We start from the raw sequence: 23,045 nt of genomic DNA, 5'->3' as shown, positions 1-23,045 counted from the left end.
TTCATCTGAAGAAGTTTTCCTAGTGGGTGTACAACAGAACATTTGTTCATTAATCAAAAATCAAGAAGTTTGAAAAATTGGAGAAAATGGCAGAACAAGAAGATCAAATTCTGGAATGGACGGAGAAGAATTTGATTCCATAAGCAACGAAGAGATGAGAATTTTTTGCAATGAAGAAGAGAGAAAGTGGTCTACAAATGCTACTGATCAAGAAAATAGAAAAATTTAGTCCACATGATCCAACAACTTATGATGATGTTATTGTCATCGGTCAGCTGAAAAAGGGTATACTTGGACTGTCCATGAGAGTGAATCTTATGAGGACTGACATAAAGTTGCCCCTTCCGATAGAAAAGCCATAAAATGAAAATCCATGAGACCAGATGGACTTAGCATAACAGATCAAGCAGCTCGAACAGACAGAATTCCATCCTCTACCAAATCAAGAAACTATGGATGATACAACCCCTGTTGAGAATCCAACAGTTCAACAACCAGCTGTAGAACAACTTCAAGAAGTTCAAGAGCATTCACATTTTACTAACCCTTCTAGAAATTCCACGGACAACAATAGCTGAGATGCTGTAATATATGGACAGCACAATTGCTCCCGAACTAATTCAAGTATCTGCTCCTCAAGCAACTTAATTAGTAATCACTGTGGTCATTCCTCTGCAACAAGTGGTGAAAGTAGAATCCTCATCAGATCCATCCTCAACAATTTAGAATAAAGCAATAAGACAATATTATATTCCTTCTCCTAAGCAGATGTCATCCATTGATGATATTATCTTGAATCTATTCCATGCTCAACTGCTTATGTTTCCTCAAATGCTACCAGCTAAGGAAGTAGAACAACCAACCTTGCCAAATGATAAGGAAATCTCAACTGTAGAGATCCCTAATGGCCCTGAACCCCAACTTGATTTGCAGCGTAGTTCAGAATAGACTTTGTTGCAAATCAAGCTGCCTCCAACCTCTCAAGTTCTTTTACCTCTTAGATATCAAGAAACAGAACAAGAACATGAATCAGTTGATTATCCCAGTCTTAGTGACATGAAAATAATTCATCAATCTCTATCAAATCTGCAAAATGAAATTTCTGATCTTCGAACAAATCTGATGGGGGCCTCTTCCCTAGACTTAGAGCTGTTCAAGAATAATTTCAATGCTCAACCTCCAAAGTCTTCCGAGTACTGAATATGCATTCAAGCCAACTATCTGTGCTCAAGGGCTGGTATCATAAATCAAATGCTGATGTTATTTAAAGAATTTAAAAGAAAGAGACTGTGATGACTGGTCATATTGAGACTCTATGGAAGTAAATTTCTGAAGTTGTCAACTATCTTTAGGAAGTAAAGGGTGATGTCAAAAAGAGGGAAAATCCCAAGGAATCATAAAAACCTAAGCTTTCTTCCTCATCTCAGCATAAGAAACCACCTTGTGGTTGTCATGGAAGTTCTAGTGGTGGTCATAATAGTATTTCAGTGGGATACAAACCAACACACACTTCTCATAAATCTTTCAGCAAAACATAGAACATGAGATAGAACATTATTTATTTTATGTTTAATTTTAAATCATTTATTCACAATATAAGTTTAATATATGAACAGTTCAATTTTTGCTAATTTTATGTTTTAACTAACTATATTTTAAAACAGCTTAGTTTTGACATCGCTAAAAAAAGAAAAATTGTTAACGTTATAATTTGAATATAAGTTTTGGTGAACAAAAACTAAACTGATTTGACTTAACTAAAATGTGCAAATTATCTGAAGTGAACTAATTCAGCGAAAGACAGTTGATGTGATCCCGTTAAAATGGGTGAGCCGGGTACGGGGCTCCGACGGACCAAATCAATAATTTATAGTGTTGTTTAGGAAAATGAGCAAAGTAGATGACTTCGATCGTGACCTGCACACAATAAAAGGAACTCGTGAATGGGCGCCGGAGGGGTGTCCGGCGTGGCCACTCCGATGCTTAAGTCAGCAGGTTGAAGATGAGAGAAAATGGCGATATATGTGCGAATATATGTGAGTGCCAATGCTCAGGATTTTTCCCCCTCCATTTAAATGAGAAACATACCTGCTATTTATAGGAGGAAATATCATGATTACTTCGACTTTCGTGTACACCTACCACTCATAGCCTTTGATGTTGACTTTCTCTCAAGCCACCCTACCTCTGATAGCTTCTCTGACACGCCAAACCCCTGTAGTTCTGACAGATAAGAATGCCCATACCGATACACTCGAGTATGGTGCGCTTCTCGAGGTAGCCCGAGTAGAAAGTTCCCGGGAGCTTGCATGAGAGCCCGGGCTATGATGATGGCCCGGGAAGAAATGGAATGCCCGGGAAGCTGGCTATGATCTGGGCTTCCCATTTAATAAACCGGGTTAAAGACGACCCGGATCCTTATGGGGGTATCACCACCCATCCCTAAAATAGTCGGGCTAGAGCTTGACTCGCTGTCCCGATCAGTTATACTTTGTACTTTTGTTGAAACATAATTTAGAGTGTGCAAGAGCATCGGAGGCTTCAAATGTCCCATAGATGAAATGGGGTACCGGGGTCTGATACAACCCGGGTTTTGAATGAGGCGCCGGGACCTTATTTTTCATGGGCTTAATAAATGGTGTCGGGGCCTCATATCTCCCGGGCTTTGAATATAGTGTCTTTAGTATTATCGGGTAGTCCAAAGAATGTCATTATAACCCATGCTTTAGCATTTATGCCGCTGAAAATCGTTTCATATTCCGAGGATCAGATAAGTCTGACATATTGACATTCGTGCACGTCCTTTCATATGCCCGGTACAATTTACGAGGGACATCTTGATCGTCCACGTGTATCTAGATTAGCGACAGAGATCTCCCCTCGCCCATATATATTAGCCCTCCTCATTTTCAAAAATTAATTTCAAATTCAAATTTGCGGCGAAGCTCTTGCAAATTTTCCTCTCAGCTTTCCGGCGTGTAAACTCCTCTATCTCCGGTGACCTGGTACCACTGCAACTAGTCCCTTCAAAAACTCGTAAGTTACTTTTCCATAATCCATGTCTAATTCTACTTCTTCCACCTCAGGAGTCAATGCGCGAGGCTCATCTGGGTATGAGTCCATCGCGATGCGCTCCGATTCCCCCCCTTCTCCTCCTCGCCATCGTTTTGCTCAAACTTCTAAAAAGCCTGCATCCCACCAAACTAAACCTTCTTCTTCGGGCACTTCACGGGTCCTGAAGAAGAACAAGGGTAAGGGCAAAGCCCGTGCTTCTGACCATCCTTCTATTGAGTCCCCGGGAGTTCCTTGGTTCTCCTCAATGAGCAGCACTTTGCGCTCAGGGGCGGACGAGGAGCTCCGGGTTCTGGGGTCTATCCCTTCTGCTTTTTCCATTCTGATTCCCGGTCCTTCCGATAGAGCCAATAACCCTCCTCCCGGGTACACCACTTTCTTTCGGGACCAAGTCAGAAGTGGTCTTCGTTTTCCCCTCCCTCCGTTTTATATCGAGGTTGCTGAATTCTTTGGCGGCCCATTAACCAATTCCATCCGAATTCCTTCCGCGTTATGGCCTCGGCCTATATTCTTTTCAAAATGAATAATCTCCTTATCACTCCCCTTATTCTCCACTATTTTTTCGTTTGTAGATTGGGAGATAATGCCTTCTCCCTCACTGCCCGGCTAAATGCTCGGTTCCTTGATGACATTCCTTCTTCCCAGAAGGGGTGGAAAGGAAGATTCTTTTATATTCGACTCCCTGGTCCTCTCTCCTGTTTAACAGAGTTTCTTACTTCCCTTCCTCAACAACCCACCCTTCTCCGGGCCTACAAATTTGAGGATTTTTATACCCGGAGCCAAGACTTGGTAGAGGGCAAAAGATACTCCTCCTCTATCCTTATTTCCCACGAGAATCTGGTTGCCTATGGGTTGAGTGCCCGGGCTGAAGACCCCATAGATCGGGCGATTGATGAGGCGGCTGGCTCGGGCTCTCAGCCCGGTAATTCTCTTTTCCTTGTCTTGTCTTTCCTATTCTTTATTTATGTTTCTTAGGTGATATCCTTTGTTTTTTCATAAATGCAGACAAGATGCAAGAAGCTATCGCAAAAAAGTGGGAGGCTGAGCGAAAGAGGGAGCAACTTCAGACCTCCTTCCTCACCTCCCCAGAATTCAAGGCAGCAGTTGAGGATCGGGCTTATCCTCTTTTCAAGACTGGTTTCAACAAATGTCGCAAACAATTTGAAGAGGCCGGGCTCTTGCCTAAGGATAAGTCTAACTTCCCAGACTTTAGGCTAGCCATTGCATCACTTCCAAAGGCCGGGGAGGAGGAGAAAGAAGACTCCGAGGACGAAGAAGATCAGCCAGGGTCCGCGCACCTGGACATAGAATAGGATTTGTACTTGCGTTTCTCTTCTTTTTCCTGCTCTTTCTTGTAATTCCTCGGCCTTCGGGCCTTCTTTTTTTTAATGAAATCTTCATTTTCCCTTTATCATTTTTGCAGTCATATCCTGATAAATCTTCAAAGACCCGAGTAATATAATTTCTTGTGTACAAAATAATTAGAAAATTTTCTAAGTGTTGTGATTTAACCGATAACTTCAAATGAGTACCCGGGATCTTGATCCTTATAATGAATAAAATGCCTCATAATCAGTAAGTGACCCAGATGTAAGCAAACTTAAACCCGGATATTGGTGCATATAACCAAAATGGGAAAATCAGGTAAGAAAGCAAATACCGGGATTTAGATTGGTCGAGGTGGGGTGCTCCGAGCCAGGGTGTAGTGCCCTGGGCTTTTGAATAACCAAGGTGCGGAGCCTTGGGCCGAGGAGCATGTCCCGGGACTTGAGAATGGTCGAGGTGCGGAGCCCCGAGCCAGGGTGTAGTGCCCTGGGCTTATGAATAACCAAGGTGCGGAGCCTTGGGCCGGGGAGCATGTCTCGGGACTTGAGAATGGTCGAGGTGCGGAGCCCCGAGCCAGGGTGTAGTGCCCTGGACTTATGAATAACCAAGGTGCGGAGCCTTGGGCCGGGGAGCATGTCCCGGGACTTGAGAATGGTCGAGGTGCGGAGCCCCGAGCCAGGGTGTAGTGCCATGGGCTTATGAATAACCAAGGTGCGGAGCCTTGGGCCGGGGAGCATGTCCCGGGACTTGAGAATGGTCGAGGTGCGGAGCCCCGAGCCAGGGTGTAGTGCCCTGGGCTTATGAATAACCAAGGTGCGGAGCCTTGGGCCGGGGAGCATGTCCCGGGACTTGGGAGTGGTCGAGGTGCGGAGCCCCGAGCCAGGGTGTAGTGCCCTGGGCTTATGAATAACCAAGGTGCGGAGCCTTGGGCCGGGGAGCATGTCCCGGGACTTGGGAGTGGTCGAGGTGCGGAGCCCCGAGCCAGGGTGTAGTGCCCTGGGCTTATGAATAACCAAGGTGCGGAGCCTTGGGCTGAGGAGCATGTCCCGGGACTTGGGAGTGGTCGAGGTGCGGAGCCCCGAGCCAGGGTGTAGTGCCCTGGGCTTATGAATAACCAAGGTGCGGAGCCTTGGGCCGGGGAGCATGTCCCGGGACTTGGGAGTGATCGAGGTGCGGAGCCCCGAGCTAGGGTGTAGTGCCCTGGGCTTATGAATAACCAAGGTGCGGAGCCTTGGGCCGGGGAGCATGTCCCGGGACGGGAGTGGTCGAGGTGCGGAGCCCCGAGCCAGGGTGTAGTGCCCTGGGCTTAGATAATGTGCCGGGGCCTCGTGTCTCCCGGACTTATGATAATGTGCCAGGGCCTCATACCTCCCGGACTTTCAACCTTTTTGCTCCTCCTGCTATACTAGTTTTATTAAAAATCAAATCACTAACCTGGAAATATTGAATCCGAATTCATTTTCGGTAGAGTGAAACTTCTCTGGTTGAGCTAAATTAGGTGACTAATATAGTTGTATGCTACTGAGTGCATAGTAAATGATCTTCATGCCAATCAGGGATAGCTGCTGAGCTTTGAGCCCATATGAAATCCACATATAAGATCTGTGTGTCGAGTTGGTCGGACTTACTTTTGAATGGAAACCATATCTACGTCTTGAGCTCAAGTTCTCACAGACGGCGCCAATGATGTGATCCCGTTAAAATGGGTGAGCCGGGTACGGGGCTCCAACGTACCAAATCAATAATTTATAGTGTTGTTTAGGAAAATGAGCAAAGTAGATGACTTCGATCGTGACCTGCACACAATAAAAGGAACTCGTGAATGGGCGCCGGAGGGGTGTCCGGCGTGGCCACTCCGATGCTTAAGTCAGCAGGTTGAAGATGAGAGAAAATGGCGATATATGTGCGAATATATATGAGTGCCAATGCTCAGGATTTTTTCCCCTCCCTTTAAATGAGAAACATACCTGCTATTTATAGGAGGAAATATCATGATTACTTCGACTTTCGTGTACACCTACCACTCATAGCCTTTGATGTTGACTTTCTGTCAAGCCACCCTACCTCTGATAGCTTCTCTGACACGCCAAATCCCTGTAGTTCTGACAGATAAGAATGCTCATACCGATACACTCGAGTATGGTGCGCTTCTCGAGGTAGCCCGAGTAGAAAGTTCTCGGGAGCTTGCATGAGAGCCCGGGGTATGATGATGGCCCGGGAAGAAATGGAATGTCCGGGAAGCTGGCTATGATCTGGGCTTCCCATTTAATAAACCGGGTTAAAGACGACCCGGATCCTTATGGGGGTATCACCAACAGTCAAACTAATCAAAAAATTATTGACTACGTTGATACAAGATGAGACCGACGAACTCAAACATTTACAATAACTTAAATTGAGATGGTTTTTATATATTTCTATTATATTAATAAAATATCAAAACTCGAGAACTATCGAACAATATAATCTGGGTTTGGATTCAACTAAAAAAAATTAAATATGTTCGAGTTTGACTCGAATTTGATAAAATTTAATACAAATCAAATTTTAATTTGAAGATCACTGAAAATAAATATAAAATACAATTATATATCTACATCGAATTTTTCTACAATTTTTAAATTTAATTGGTTTTTTAATTGTATGATTTATAATCAATTTAATTAATTTTTATTTTAAGTAAACATTCTAAGACTCAATCTTATTAATTTGTATTATTAATTAAATATATAACATCATATCGCACATATTAGATACTAACAACCGCTAAACCGACAAATGAAATGCCACATGAAGAAAGCTTCTCCTTGATCATTTTCTAGCTTGGGACAACTCTTCAAATTCCCTTTTTAATTAGAATGGGCCTATAACTGTGCTTACTAGGTGTGAGCCTGAGTCGGATTTTATCGTGTTGGAGTAATTTTATTCGGGTATCCGACATGTCGAGTAGGGAAACAACATATCAGAAAAAACGGGTATCCGAAATTGTGCAGGTACATGACAAACCCAATTTTTTTAAAAAAAGAGCTATTTATGTAGTATATAAGCAAATGTTATTTTCGAAAGGTTTCTTAATTGAATAAATATTATGTAATGCTTTGATAATAGAGATTATTTTCAATTAGAAATTATCATATTATACTGATACATGCTATATTTGACAGGATCGATTAGGGGATCATCGTTGAGTTACAATAGCTCGGCTCTTGAAATATTGAACACCGATGAATTAAATCGAGTTTGGTTTTCAAACTAAGAGGAAGACACTCTAAATAATCTTTCGTAGAAATCGATTAAATTTTTATAAAAGATTTAAAATATATGCAAGTTAAATGAGTAAAAATCTTTTGGTTGAAGCATTTTATCAAACACTTCGTATGCAATATTTTGGTATTTGAAGAATACATAAAATGCTTCAAGAATGCATCTTTAAAAACAATGAAAATGATAAGTAATTGCAATAAATAAATAGACACGAATTTGTTTATGAATATCCACTAGAAGACTTTGTGAAACACCCCACTCCCATGGCATTTAAATTTAAAAGAAATAACATACACGAAAGCATTACCTTTTAAAGAGGAAAAACAATATACTAGTAGCAATATAAAAATTTCCAACTTTTATCCATAACCATTGACAAAACTGTCAACAACATATTTCCAAAAGCCATTACAAATTTTTCCCATGATTCAAGTTAAAAAATACATGATATTTAAAATTTTCAATATTCACCACAACAAAATAAGTGTGACATGACAAAAGTTTTCCCATTATCTTTCATATGACTTCTTCCGCCTTGGACAATCCATTTCATTCTTTCTTGTCACATGCATCACATGACATTAAACGGAATGAGATAAAACTCAGTAAATAAAAAGCTATAAATAACAAGTATATATACATAGGCTTGGCTTGAAACATGGCTATGACAATGGCAATGAAAATTGAATGATACCATCTTCAATGAACAATAAATATCAAGACAATATAGATGGTATCTCGTGGCATGAATTAAAGAAAGGAATTGATAGTTCTGTGACCTGTGACATGTGATAAGTATCTCTTTAATATAAATATCAAAACTGTGAGAGATACTCTTAATCATGAAATTGGCCAATGACATGCATGCAATTACTATCAATCATTGGCTTTAATCATAGGAACTTTATTGAGGCAATTGGACAAACACTTGGTAGGCAACAATAACTTCTAGCTCCTTTGTCAATAAATTCAATGGTAATCCTTTGATCAATGAATATATAACAACAAATATGTCAAGAACATAACAATGGAAGGAGCTAGACAACAAGCAAGTGTTTGCTTGGATGATCTCAAAGGGATTCCTACAACAATATACATACAATCAACCATTAATCATCACAAATAATCATAGGAATCAACATATACCTCCAACTTCTCAAACCCTTAAAAACTCAAAAGATAGAACCCTTACCTTGAAGCTTGGAAACTTAATAGGAGAAGCTAACAAATATACTAAAATTCTTGAACTTGTAGTGGAGAAATTTGGAGAGAAAATTATGAGGGGGAAAAGGGCTTCAACCATAGAAGAGAAAGGAGAAGGGTAGGAAATGAGTAGAATCCTCTAGAATGACATATAAAAGCCTTAAATCACCCAAAACACGCTTTTCCACTGTGCAGGGCGCTGGGGCGTCAAGTTTCATCGCTCTAGCGTGGACCTTACTGTCCAAAACCCAAAATTTCAGAGCTAGGCGCGCTGGGGCGGTCAAACATTACCGCCCTAGCGCGGAACCTTATGTCTCGGCGCGCGCTCTGTGCACAGCTTCCCCAAATATTGCTCCAGGAATGCCTCTGACACTCATAATTTGAAACAATGGTAAACATGAATGTTGTAGCCCTATATCTTGGCTTGCATCTCCAATTAGCCTCAGGTAATTTCAAGGTTTGAGTAAAAAGTTATGCTCATTCTCCCAACATGTGTCAGTGCAGGAACAACGATACACACGACCCACTTCGGGCTACTTTTGGCTCGTCTTCCCTAATGATTTGAACAAAACTCAGAACATGAAAGTTATAGCCTTATATCTTTTCTATCTAATAGAAGTAGCCTCACATCAATTTGATCAATACACAAAACCTTATGCTAAAAACAAAAACTACTAACACATTTTTCATACCGTTTCTGTACTTCCATTTCCTATTTGGCTCAAGATCAACTTTCTATTCTACTCATTCATTACCATTCAAATACATAATCAAATCATCCATAAACACCATCACAACAAGAACTCATTCATCTCCATAATTATCACCATAATAAACCATGAATATCCAATAACCATATACCTTAAACACCCAAACCAAATAATAACATCATAAACAATAAAATGATAAAAGGTTGGGATATTACAATCTCCGCTCCTTATAAAATTTTCGTCCCCGAAATTTTCTTACCATCAAATAAATTCGGATAACGCTGTTTCATCTCGTCTTCCAATTCCCATGTGGCCTCTTCAATCACCTGATTCCTCCAAAGAACTTTGACAAGACCAATTTCTTTATTCCTTAATACTTTAATCTTGCGATCAAGAATTTGAACCGGCACTTCCTCGTAGCTCAAGTTAGGTAAAAGGTCCAAAGATTCGTACCGAAGAACATGAGATGGATTAGAGAGATACTTACGTAGCATAAACATGGAAGACATTGTGAACTCTATCGAAATCCGGTGGCAATGCAAGACGATAGGCTCGGTCTCCAATCTTATCAAGAATCTCGAACGGCCCAATGTATCGAAGACTTAATTTACCTTTCTTGTCAAAACGCATCACTCCTTTGAGAGGAGCTATTTTAATGAAAACATGATCACCAACCTGGAATGCCAAAGGCCGTCGTCGTACATCGGCATAACTTTTCTGTCTAGATTGAGCGGTCTTCATTCTCTCTTGGATCAGTGACACAACATCTGCTGTTTGTTGAACCAACTCTAGGCCCAACATCTTCATTTCACATACCTCTTCCCAATACAAAGGAGATCAGCACTTTCTTCCATATAAAGCTTCATAAAGTGCCATGCCGATTGAAGACTGGTAGCTGTTATTATACGTGAACTCGACAAGAGGTAGTTTTGAATCCCAACTACCAGGAAAATCAATGGTACAAGCCCTCAACATATCTTCAAGAATTTGGATAACCCTTTCTCATTGCCCGTCGCTTTGAGGATGGTAGACGGTACTAAAAGCCAATTTCGTTCCCAATGCTCGACGTAAAATCTTCCAAAACTCTGATGTAAACCTTGGATCACGATCTGAAATGATCGATACCGGTATCCCATGAAGTCTCACAATTTCCTGAATATAAGCCTCAGCATATTGATTCAAAGAATATGTCGTCTTGACAGGAAGAAAATGTGATGACTTGGTCAATCGATCCACTATAACCCAAATAGAATTGAAGTCCTTCTGCGTTCTTGGCAACCCAACAACAAAATCCATGGTTATGTGTTCTCATTTCCATTGCGGTATAGGTAAGGATTGCAACAATCCCGCCGGTCTTTGATGCTCAATCTTAACCTGCTGACAGGTTAGACATTCAGAAACAAATAAAATGATATCTTTCTTCATACATGGCCACCAGTAAAGGCGTCGAAGATCTTGGTACATTTTGGTAGTGCCAGGGTGTACCGAATAAGGTGATGTATGAGCTTCAATGCGTACATCTCTCCGAATGTCATCACCCATATGAACACAAATTCCACCTCGAAAGGTCAACAAACCATCACGATTCGACCCAAACTCAGAAACTCCTGTTAGATCACTCTTTCTCTTCAAATCCAATAATTGATTATCAAACTGTTGTTCCTTCAAAATTCGATCAAACAAGGTTGAGCGAAGAACCAGTGCAGATAATTGAGCTACTGTACCTGAAGATACCAGAATTATCTCATTCTTTTGCAAATCAAGCAACAATGGTTTTGAGATCATAGAACCCAATAAAGAACTCGACTTGCGACTCAAAGCATCCGCAATCACATTAGCTTTACCAGGATGATAGCTAATGGTGCAATCGTAGTCCTTCACATGTTCCAACCATCTCTGCTGCCGCATATTCAATTCTTTCTGCGAAAACAAACAGCTCAAATGTAACGTCCCGAAAATCTGAAGGTCCATGTGAACAACATGCATGCAAGTTATTAAATTGTTTTAAAGCATTAAATGCTTGTTCATTTTATTAAATTGTTTTTAATTATTTTTGTGCATTTTATGCATAATTCATACATGATACGATTTAATTCATGAAATTTTTAAAGTTCACGCATTAGGGTTTTTAGATGCATTTCACGCTCGAACGAGGATCGGAGACCGGAGAATTTTAAGGAAAATTATTTTATTATACGATTTATTTTTATAAATTAACTTAAAGCATTTTTAAGTGTATTTTTCGAAAATGGGAATTTTTACCCGCAGGATTTTAATATTTAACGGTACGCAAATTTTATCGAGTCGGGGGACTTTTTAATGGTTCGGCTAATATTTTCAAAATATTTTCATCACGAAATATTTTTCGGGAGTGCGTTTGGTTTTTTATGGGCTTACTTTTAATCTTATAGGACTTAATTAATTTTCTAAACTTTTAATTACATAATTAGGGCCCATTATCCATTAGTTTACTATATAATTAACCACCTAAACACACTTTAACCTAAACCTAATGTTTCCACCAGCCGACACCATCGTTTTCAGAACCCCTCCCCTCGGCTTCACCCCTAGCAGCTGAAAGGAGTGGATTTCTTCACCATTCTTGCAAAGAAAAGTTTCCCCGGTGTCCCCTTGGTCTCGTTTCGTTCATCAACAACCTAAGGCACGCATTGTATCACTTATTTACGCATCACACACGTTTTATATGCTGGTGGTTGTATTTATGCATGAAAAGTTTTGATCTATCCTAGTACATGAAGAACCTTTCGATTTTCCATGAAATTATTGCATTATTGTGATGGTTGTTCACGTTTCATATATTTCTGTGCAAGGGGCTGTGGGTTGTTGATGCTAGAGGGTTGAACCATGTCTCGGTTTAAGGAACTTGATGCTAGAGTCGAGTATGAGAGCAGGTAGCCATCGGGTTCTAGGTGATTTCGTTTCGGCCGAGCTTCGGGCGTGCCAGCGATCGTGTGGATGGCTATGGGTTGTATGGAGCCGTGGTTGTGACTCTTGTGGCTCTAGAGGGATCTGAGGGTGGTCTACTTGAGCTTGGTTAATGGTTGGTTCCATCGGGTTGCTAGGATCGAAACTTGCGAGCCAAGGGAATAGGGTCTTGGGTTCCCATGGTGTAAGCGATCATTTCTACGTTGGGTTGCTCGGCAGCTTTATGTTTCGGCTAAGCTTGGTTTAGGAGGTCTCTTAGAGCCTTAAGAATGAGATTAAAATGCTGGACAGGTGGGGAGATTGGAGGGGACCGAAAGGTTATGGGATTGGGGGCCGTGTTGCAAAGTGAATATAGGATAGGGGGCCGAGAGTTTTGGCTCTTGTGGGATTTTCAGCCGAAGATTTTTGGGGCGGTATTATAGTATTAGGGACTTTTTAGTGTTTTTAAGATATGGGAAGAATTTGGGAAAAATTTGATTAAGTTTCGAGGCGATTCGGGTTAAAACCGGGACCCCGATCCAAGTTTTAAAATGAATCGGTTAGGTGTATTATGGGCTTGAGTTTACGTCTAGAAATGCTTTTAAAAATGTTTTGGGACATTTTAAGGAGTTTGATAAGCTTCGGGTAAATTTTAGAGGTCCAGGGGTTAAACGATAATTTTTGGGTTTCCAGGGGCAAAATGGTCATTTTGCACCCGGGGTGAGATTTTGGCTCCTGGTAGCGCCCTGAGCACAAATTTATGATATTTTAAATGTTTATGCATCATGTTTAAAAGTTTTACGCAATTATGATAAATACGGTGCATTTTTGGTTTAAAAGAAAAATTACGTATATGCATGCTTTTATTAAGTGATGAATATGATGACACATTTTGAAGGAAGTGATTTAGTTGTGACTAACACGATGACACGATGATATGATTGGAGATATCGTGAGGGAAAAGGCCCCAGAGGGAGCCCGTTTACGGGAGAAGGCCCCAGAGGGAGCCCGACGATCGTATTTCCATTGACATGATATGATGACATGATAGGCTCGGGCTCAGTTGACGGGTGAGAGTGTCGCTGATATCCCCCGCCGTCGGGTACCGCGGTTACACGTAGATGGATCCATCGACTGACATGATGACATGATGATACGAAAGTCACAGCTAATGAACGGAATTCAAATTAAGATTTTAACACGTATATGCTATTACCATGTTTTGACAGGTCACAGTTACGCATACGATATGATAACATGATGAGACATGTTTTGACACGTTACGATTTTACACGACACGCTTATGTTCATGTTTTTAAGCTCATGAAATGTATTTTGATTATGCTATTTTTCACTGCTGTGTGCTACATATATGTACTTGTTATTACTGGTACAGGTGTGTTGAGTCTTTAGACTCACTAGGCGTGTGTGATGCAGGTGAGCATTTTGATCAGGGGACCGGAGGTGCCGAAGACTGAGTTGGCAGGCGGGATGCGCGGTGACACGACCCGAGGACCATTATTTTTCCGCATATTGATTCACGTCTTTTGAGAGGATTTGCACATTTTTATATGTTGATGATATTAAGATTTTTATACGTTTACGCTTTCGTTGATTTTGGATGACGTTAGTTATTTATAAATGCGTTATTCTTGTTGGCAAATATTTAAGATCATTTTTAAATGTTATATTTTTCTGTACAGCGCATGCATGCGAAATGTTTAATGGCTATTTTCAAAATGAGAGCTTTAGTAAAAAAAAAAAAAATAATCCGCACTTTTAAAACGGTAGACGTTTCATCAAACTTTTGTGATCCGTGAAAATTTCACACTTCTCACCATATAGATAATGCCGCCAAATCTTTAAAGCAAAAACCACAGCCGCCACTCCAAATCATGAGTGGGATAATTCTTCTCGTAGTCTTTCAACTGACGAGAAGCATACGCTATCACTTTCCCACGGTGCATCAGTACGGCACCTAACCCCTGCTTAGAAGCATCTGTATACACAACAAAATCTTCAGCACCACAAGGAAGTACTAACACAGGGGCAGAAGTTAACTTATCTTTCAGTGGTTGGAATGTTTGTTGGCAATCTATGGTCCATTCGAAGTTGGTAGACTTCCGTGTTAAATTCGTCAATGGCAATGCTATCTTTGAAAAATCTGCTATGAACCGTCTATAATATCCTGCCAAACCAAGAAAACTTCTAATCTTTGAAACTGTTTTTGGAATGGACCATTGCTTAATGGACTCAATTTTGGATGGATCTACCGATATTCCCTCTTTTGATACGATATGGACCAAAAACGCCACATGCTCCAACTAGAATTCGCTTTTCTTTAACTTAGCAAATAATTGCTTATCCCTCAATAGCTGCAACACAGTCCTCAAATGCTCACGATGAAGTTTTCGTGTCTTAGAGTAGATCAAAATGTCATCAATAAATACAATGACAAAAGTATCCAAATACGGCTTTAAGACACGATTCATTAAATCCATGAAAACTGAAGGAGCATTGGTTAGTCCAAACGACATCACCAAAAATTCATAATGGCCATACCTCGTTCTAAAAGCAGTCTTTGTAATATCCTCATTTTTCACCTTCAATTGATGATATCCGGACCGAAGATCGATCTTCGAAAACACTGCTGCTCCTTGCAATTGATCAAAAAGGTCATCAATTCGCGACAAAGGATATTTGTTCTTAACTGTTACCTTGTTTAGTTCTCTGTAATCAATACATAATTGCAAAGATCCATCTTTCTTTTTCACAAACAAAACTGGAGCTCCCCACGGAGAGGAACTAGGACGGATAAAAACCTTTATGTAATAGCTCCTGCAATTAATTCTTCAATTCTTTCATCTCGGTCGAAGCCATTCTGTACGGAGCCTTAGAAATTGGGGTTGTACCTGGAATCAAGTAAATAACAAACTCTACCTCTCGATCAGGTGGTAATCCAGGTACTTCCTCAGCAAACACATCAGGATAATCATTCACCACATCAATATTCTGCAATTGCATATTACTTTCTTTTCTCACATCAGATACCGAGGCTAGAAACCAATACAACCCTTGTGCAATAATTTTGTAGCTTGCAAACAAGAAATAATGGGAATACTTATCGATGATCCTAGACCAACAAATACATCGCTCTCATGGTCATCGGCTAAAAACTTCACTATCTTTCCCACACAGTCAATCACTACACGATAGGCAGACAACCAATCCATACCCAATATAACATCAAAAGCAACCATCAGAATAACAATTAGATCAGCAAACAATAATCTTGTACCCATCTGTACATGACATGCCTTAAGGATACAAGTTGGACAAATTTCATCTCCAGAAGGCAAAACAATATTGAAATGTAAAGGCATGACAGTAGGTTCAACAGATAAAGAGTGCATAAACACTTCAGACATAAAAAAGTGTGTCGCACCAGTATCAACTAATGTAAGTGCTTCCTTGCCAGATATTAAAAAATTACCTGATATCATTGAAGAATCAGGATTATCACCTTCTTTTGTCATTGCAAAAATTCTACCTTGAACTCTTCCTTTATCAGAAGAAAGAGGGCATTTCTGCGCCGTGTGCCCCACTTCCTTGCATCTGAAACATCGACCACTGCCCACCAAACATTCTCTTTTGTGTGGCTTGCCACACTTAGGACACAATGGTCTCTCAGTATCCGAGGAAGGCAAAGGAGGTTTATTACGCTGTTCCATCTTGCCTTTCCCTTTGTGCCCACCTCGAACATTAGCACATGCCCCTTGACCTCTTGCTTGGAAAGCTTGTCTTCTCAACTGTCGCTCCTTCTCGATCTCTTTTTCATCATGCTCGGCAAGCAAGGCTCTCTCAACGATGTCTTGATATGTGACCAATTTTGACATATGAACATCCCTTATAATTTCCGGCTTCAAACCACGAAGGAAGTGTTCTCCCTTGTCTTTATCATTTTCGACAATAAAAGGAACAAAGACGCATCCTTCCTCAAATTTCAGAGTATAATCAGTGACAGTCATAGAATCTTGCCTCAATTCAAGAAATTCTTTTACCTTCTTGGCTTTGACTTCCTTTGAAAAATATTTGGCATAGAATAATTCTTTGAACTCGTTCCACTTTAAATCACGAACATTAACAGTCACCTTGGTAGCTTCCCACCAAATGCGAGCCTCTTTAACCAACATAAAAACATCACAACTCACCTTATCTGTATTAGTGAACTTTAAATAATCAACGATAGCTACCAATGTAACGCCCCAGATTCGACGACTGTTCTCACTGTACCAAGACGAGTCTTTCCAGCGTGCTTATGTCCTCACTCACACGCACCCTAGGAAACTTTCCAGGAGGTCACCAATCCCGAAATTGCCCCAAGTCAAGCACGCTTAACTTTGGAGTTCTTATGTGATGAGCTACCGAAAAAAAAAGATGCACCTTCGTGATATGAGTAGTACAAATCAAATCTTTTAAGCCCTCTTCAACTGTACAGTCCATTACATTAAACAGTCTCGGAATCCCTCTCATTCCCGTGTGGGATCGGTTCATTCATGTTCCCTCCACCTAGAAGCCTGCTAGGAGACGCTCATTGTCCGTGCAACTGATGGCACCGGCGATCACCCCCCGCCCTCTTCGGCCCCGGACCTCACATGCCCACCATCTTCCGCTTGGTTCGTCCCCGAACTACACCGTACTAAGAGAGGTAGGCTCTGATACCATAATGTAAGGCCCGGATTTCGTACACCCAAATCCACGCACTATTTGTAGAGGTCAAGCCTTATTTAAAGTACCGGTAACTCATATAATCAACACATGACTTAAAGTTTATAAAGGAATCATAACTTATTTATTAAAAGGTACTAATGAGTCAATCTCTCAATCATATCAATGAGTAAATAAATCAATCTTTCAAACGACTAGCCAAAATATTTAAAAGGAAATAATCCACGGATCCTAAAAGAACTCAAATGGAAGAATTCAAGTCTCCAAACTCTACGGAACATCTTCTATGTCATCATCATCCTCAATGATCTCTTCTATATATTCTACGTATTTGTCTTCCTCATTCAGATTATTACCTGAAAATAAAATTATTCAGTATACTGCTGTATCCAGCCACTAATTCGATCTCAAGGATAACGACAAAAGCTTTCACAAAATAAATAATAAATACACATGTAAAATAGGATGACAGGATGAGATAATAACAGAATGACAAAAAAACCAGATAAGGATTTCCATCATGCAGCACTTTGACCATAGAGAAACAAGAGGTGGCTCACATGCTTCCCCACATGCAGCACTTTGACCCGCAGGAACCAAGAGGTGGCTCACATGACAGACAGAACAGAACAACATCCACAATGGGACCCTATCATGCAGCACTTTGACCATAGGGAAACAAGAGGTGACTCACATGTATCACACATGCAGCACTTTGACCCGCAGGAACCAAGAGGTGGCTCACATGACATACATATCATCCAGAATATCAACAGAACATAACCAAATACAGAATTCCAACAAATAAGGAACAATAAAGCATCGATAACAACGATGTGCATCCAAATTCATTATTGTGGAGCTTTTGCGAAATAATGTCGGAATAGGAGTGTACGCACCTGAGATCTTTAGTTTAAATGTGAATATTAAATCAGGAATCTTGAGCAATATCAAAATCTATAACCAAAGTTATTTTAATTAGATAATCATGATTATCCCACAATAATATCACGGTTAATTAATAGAAAACAAAATGACACTTTCAATTTGTTTTCTTATTATCATGATTGGTCATTATTAAACTTGACTATCTAGTTTGCACCAAATCACACCAGTAACATTCAACCATCTCTTACTTTGACCGAGGGACCAAGACTTTTATTTAGGTACTGAGGCTTGCTAATTACATAAAACAATTGCAAGTTTTCTACAGATTAGACCTTTATTTCAACTAAATTTACTAACCAATTCAGTCACAACTCATAATTCCAGAATATGAAATTTAAAGATATTCTCTTTAACCATACACGTATAAAGAAAATCCCAATTTTAATTACTTTGCTAACTAACAGTAATCCAATTTTAAAGTCACTAATCTGTTATTATGAATTGTATTCTACGACAAACCCAAATTCTATTCAATCCACCCCATCAATCTAATTTCCAAATCAATATATATTTTAAAGTTTCCTTGATAAGAGAAGGAGAACAACTAACAATATTACCCCAAAATACAAACTAACCTTGAATTAGAAGTGCACACAACCTAGGCAGTAGGAGTCAGTCAACTTGTTGGGTGAAGAAGTCTTTTTTTTTTTTTTTGAACGGCGCTGCTGATGAGATTTTTCTTTTGGTAGGGTTCTCTTTCTTTCTTCCTTTTTTATTTATTTATTTACAAATGTATGTGTGTATACGTTATGCAAGAAAATGGGCCAACAACTAATTATTTTTTATTTTGTAAGCCCATTAATTAGTTAGGTTCTTATATACATATATTTACAAATTTTAATTGGCTAGGATATAGGGTATTACATCCAATGACTTGACCCATTCAAGAGACACTAGTGGATCAGGACCACGAATAAATTCAGGAGGGGTCATTCGCCTGAACAACTCATAAGAACGACCTTCAGTGCTTTCCGTTCTACCTTGACCTCTTCCTTGGCCACGACCCTGGGTTGGAATTTGCATGCTCAATAACTGTTGAATCTGTTCGCCATGGACCTTTGCTTGTTCTTTTAATAACTTACTGAATTCATCTACAACTTTGGCAGTCTTATCGGTAGTAGGGGTCTTTTGGGAGGCATTTCCTACACATAGGCTCACTTTAACATAGCTAGGAAGCAAATATATATCAATGACAATGAAATAGAATCATTTCTCAATGTTAAAATCAATAGATGCAGGATCAAAAACATACCGGATTGTCCTAGGTAGAAGAAGTCATATATGGTCCGAAGAAACTTTGCTCTGATACCAATTGAAACACCCCACTCCCATGACATTTAAATTTAAAAGAAATAACATACGCGGAAGCATTCCCTTTTAAAGGGTGAAAAACAATATACTAGTAGCAATATAAACATTTCCAACTTTTATCCATAACCATTGACAAAACTATCAACAACATATTTCCAAAAGCCATTACAAATTTTTCCCATGATTCAAGTTAAAAAATACATGATATTTAAAATTTTCAATATTCACCACAACAAAATAAGTGTGACATGACAAAAGTTTTCCCCTTATCTTCCATATGACTTCTTCCACCTTGGACAATCCATTTCATTCTTTCTTGTCACCTGCATCACAAGAAATTAACTGGAATGAGATAAAACTCAGTAAATAGTAAGCTATAAATAACAAGTACATGTACATAGGCTTGGCTTGAAACATGGCTATGACAATGACAATGAAAATTGAATGATATCATCTTCAATGAACAATAAATATCAAGACAATATAGATGGTATCTCATGGCATGAATTAAAGAAAGAAATTGATAGTTCTGTGACCTATGACCTATGATAAGTATCTCTTTGATATAAATATCAAAACTGTGAGAGATACTCTTAATTATGAAATTGGCCAATGACATTCATGCAATTACTATCAATCATTGGCTTTAATCATAGGAACTTTATTGAGGCAATTGGACAAACACTTAGTAGGCAACAATAACTTCTAGCTCATTTGTCAATAAATTCAATGATAATCTTTTGATCAATGAATATATAACAACAAATATGTCAAAAACATAATAATGGAAGGAGCTAGACATCAATAAGCATGACTTTTATACATATATATATCATGTGAGCACAAAGGAAAGCTTCTACTTACTACCCAACAAGCAAGTGTTTGCTTGGATGATCTCAAAGGGATTCCTACAACAATATACATACAATCAACCATTAATCATCACCAATAATCATAGGAATCAACCAAATCAACATATATCTCCAACTTCTCAAACCCTTAAAAACTCAAAAGATAGAACCCTTACCTTGAAGCTTGGAAACTTAGTATGAGAAGCTAAAATATATACTAAAATTCTTGAACTTGTAGTGGAGAAATTTGGAGAGAAAATTATGAGGGGGAAAAGGGCTTGAACCGTAGAAGAGAAAGGAGAAGGGTAGGAAATGAGTAGAATCCTCTAGAATGACATATAAAAGCCTTAAATCACCCAAAACACGCTTTTCCACTGTGCAGGGCACTGGGGCGGTCAAGTTTCACCGCTCTAGCACGGACCTTACTGTCCAAAACCCAAAATTTCAGAGCCAGGCGCGCTGGGTTGGTCAAACATTACCGACCTAGCGCGGAACCTTCTGTACCGGCGTGCGCTCTGTGCACAGCTTCCCCAAAGATTGCTCCAGGAATGCCTCTGACACTAATAATTTGAAACAATGGTAAACATGAAAGCTGTAGCCCTATTTCTTGTATTGCATCTCCAATTGACCTCATGTAATTTGAAGGTCTGAGTAAAAAGTTATGCTCATTCTCCCAACATGTGTCAGTGAAGGAACAACGATACACACGACCCACTTCTGCCCACTTTTGGTTCGTCTTCCCTAATGATTTGAACAAAACTCAAAACATTAAAGTTATAGCATTATATTTTATCTACCTAATGGAAGTGGCCTCACATCGATTGGATCAATACACAAACAGTATGCTGAAAACCAAAATTACTATCACATTTTTCATACAATTTTTGTACTTCCATTTCCTATTTGGCTCAAGATCAACTTTCTATTCTACCTATTCATTACCATTCAAATACATGATCAAATCATCCATAAACACCATGAAAACAAGAACTCATTCATCTCCATAACCATCACCATAATAAACCATGAATATCCAATAACCATATACCTTAAACACCCAAACCAAATAATAATATCATAAACAATAAAATGATAAAAGGTTGGGATATTACACTTTGATTTATACATTACCTTGTACAAACCCATTTCAACTTAGGACTTATCTCTTGCATAATTGAAACTCCTAGCACACTTTCGATTGTAGGCCGCAACCTCACAATCCGCATAATGTTTAACGTCTCTTATACCAAGACTACAAACACAATCTTTAACGTCTTTGTGTGAAGATTCACTCAACTAAACTTTGAAGTTAAACTCTCTTGTATATATGTGTGAGTGATTGTGTATAAGGAATTTATCCTTTACAGTGTACATCTCAAATGTATCCTCACATGGGCTTGTGCTCTCAAATAGCAGATATTTTCATGCTAGCTGCCCATGCTTTGAATCTCCTTCAAAAGCTCTTATTTTATCTTCAAGATGTATTTATAGACCCCAACAATAATATATACGTTAGACACAAGAATATGACCTTTCAGAAATTTCTGTATTGTTTCTGAAATTGCAACGGTCAAATTCGTCTTGCTGGACATTTTCCCGAGCTTAAACTGGTCGTTCAGCAGTTGATCGGCGGTTGAAACTAGTCAGCGGTTCAAACTGGTCAGCAGTTCAATATGGTCAGCATCTCAACCGCAGCTCAACTAATGTGCTGTGCAGAACCAATAGCTTTATCGCCATTTATCAGCATTTTATGCTTCGATTCTGACTTTGACTTCAAAGATGATTTGTAGATCATCGTCTTATATTTCCAACGCATACTGAATTGCTTCATTCCAATAATCGAGCTGAGAGGTATGACCAAAATATCGCAACTGCTCATACCCAATTGATTGATGTTTTCGTGCAATCATTTTAGTCATTCAGCAACCGATTTGACCTAGATACCATTCGATTTTACCAAACTAACGTGAAATACAACTTGTTCCAAATTGAGTTTCTGATCAGCCGAATTACGGATTGTCATTTGAATCATTCAGCTGAGAGATATCATTAAAACACCAAAACTCGTCAGAAATTCAGTTTGACTAAATTCATTTTCAGTTTCCATCTTGTGTTTGCAAATTCAAACGTAAGTATATATATTAAAAATACAATAACAAGTTTTGTTAACATCAAAATTAAGATTACGAACATGAAATTTTCTAACAATATTGAAATATCGATTTTAATACAATGATATATACTTATCGTCCAAAAATTAAAAACAATATTTCAAAAATAAAAAGAAAGATCACAAGGTCTTTGGTCTTGATTAAATATTGAAATTTAAAATAAAAATATTTGATTTGGTATAATTTCTCTAGTTTTTGTTATGTTAGTATAATGCTAGTTTGATTATCTTTGTACATTATTACGTATGAAATTTATATTTCATTTAATTAATTTATTTATTTAGAATGTAATATATTTAAAAGTACCAAAAAAAGTTTAGGGAATAACTTCTTTTAAACACGGAAAAAGTATTGACTCACATCATAAAGCATCATGTTTTATTTTTTATTGGATAATATATGTGTTTAATATAGATAAATTGATTTAAACATGAATATGTTAACTATTATTTTTATAAAAACCGATTTTTATTATTTTTAATCACCGACTCAATTTATAAATTTCTCATTCGGTTAATACCCAACCTGACAAGGTT

General features: G+C 38.9%; 1 protein-coding gene and 1 long non-coding RNA gene across 2 annotated transcripts; both read right to left on the bottom strand.

The window, feature by feature from the left end:
- Positions 1-15,556: 15,556 nt before the first annotated feature.
- LOC142531748 (uncharacterized) lies at positions 15,557-16,693 on the bottom strand. Its single transcript, XM_075637999.1, has one exon. The coding sequence runs from the start codon at positions 16,691-16,693 to the stop codon at positions 15,557-15,559; it is 1,137 nt and encodes a 378-aa protein (XP_075494114.1).
- Positions 16,694-17,333: 640 nt separating this feature from the next.
- LOC142531227 (uncharacterized) lies at positions 17,334-19,019 on the bottom strand. The gene is made up of 2 exons (XR_012816235.1): positions 17,789-19,019; positions 17,334-17,584 (listed from the first exon to the last, which is right to left on the bottom strand). It is a non-coding gene; the product is annotated as an uncharacterized LOC142531227 (long non-coding RNA).
- Between the last annotated feature and the right edge of the window lie 4,026 nt (positions 19,020-23,045).

The sequence above is a fragment of the Primulina tabacum genome, chromosome 17 (genome assembly GCF_025594145.1).
Source record: "Primulina tabacum isolate GXHZ01 chromosome 17, ASM2559414v2, whole genome shotgun sequence".
NCBI classification, from domain to species: domain Eukaryota; kingdom Viridiplantae; phylum Streptophyta; class Magnoliopsida; order Lamiales; family Gesneriaceae; genus Primulina; species Primulina tabacum.
The sequence above is the reverse complement of the archived record's forward strand: the minus strand, read 5'-3'. Positions and strand labels throughout refer to the sequence as shown.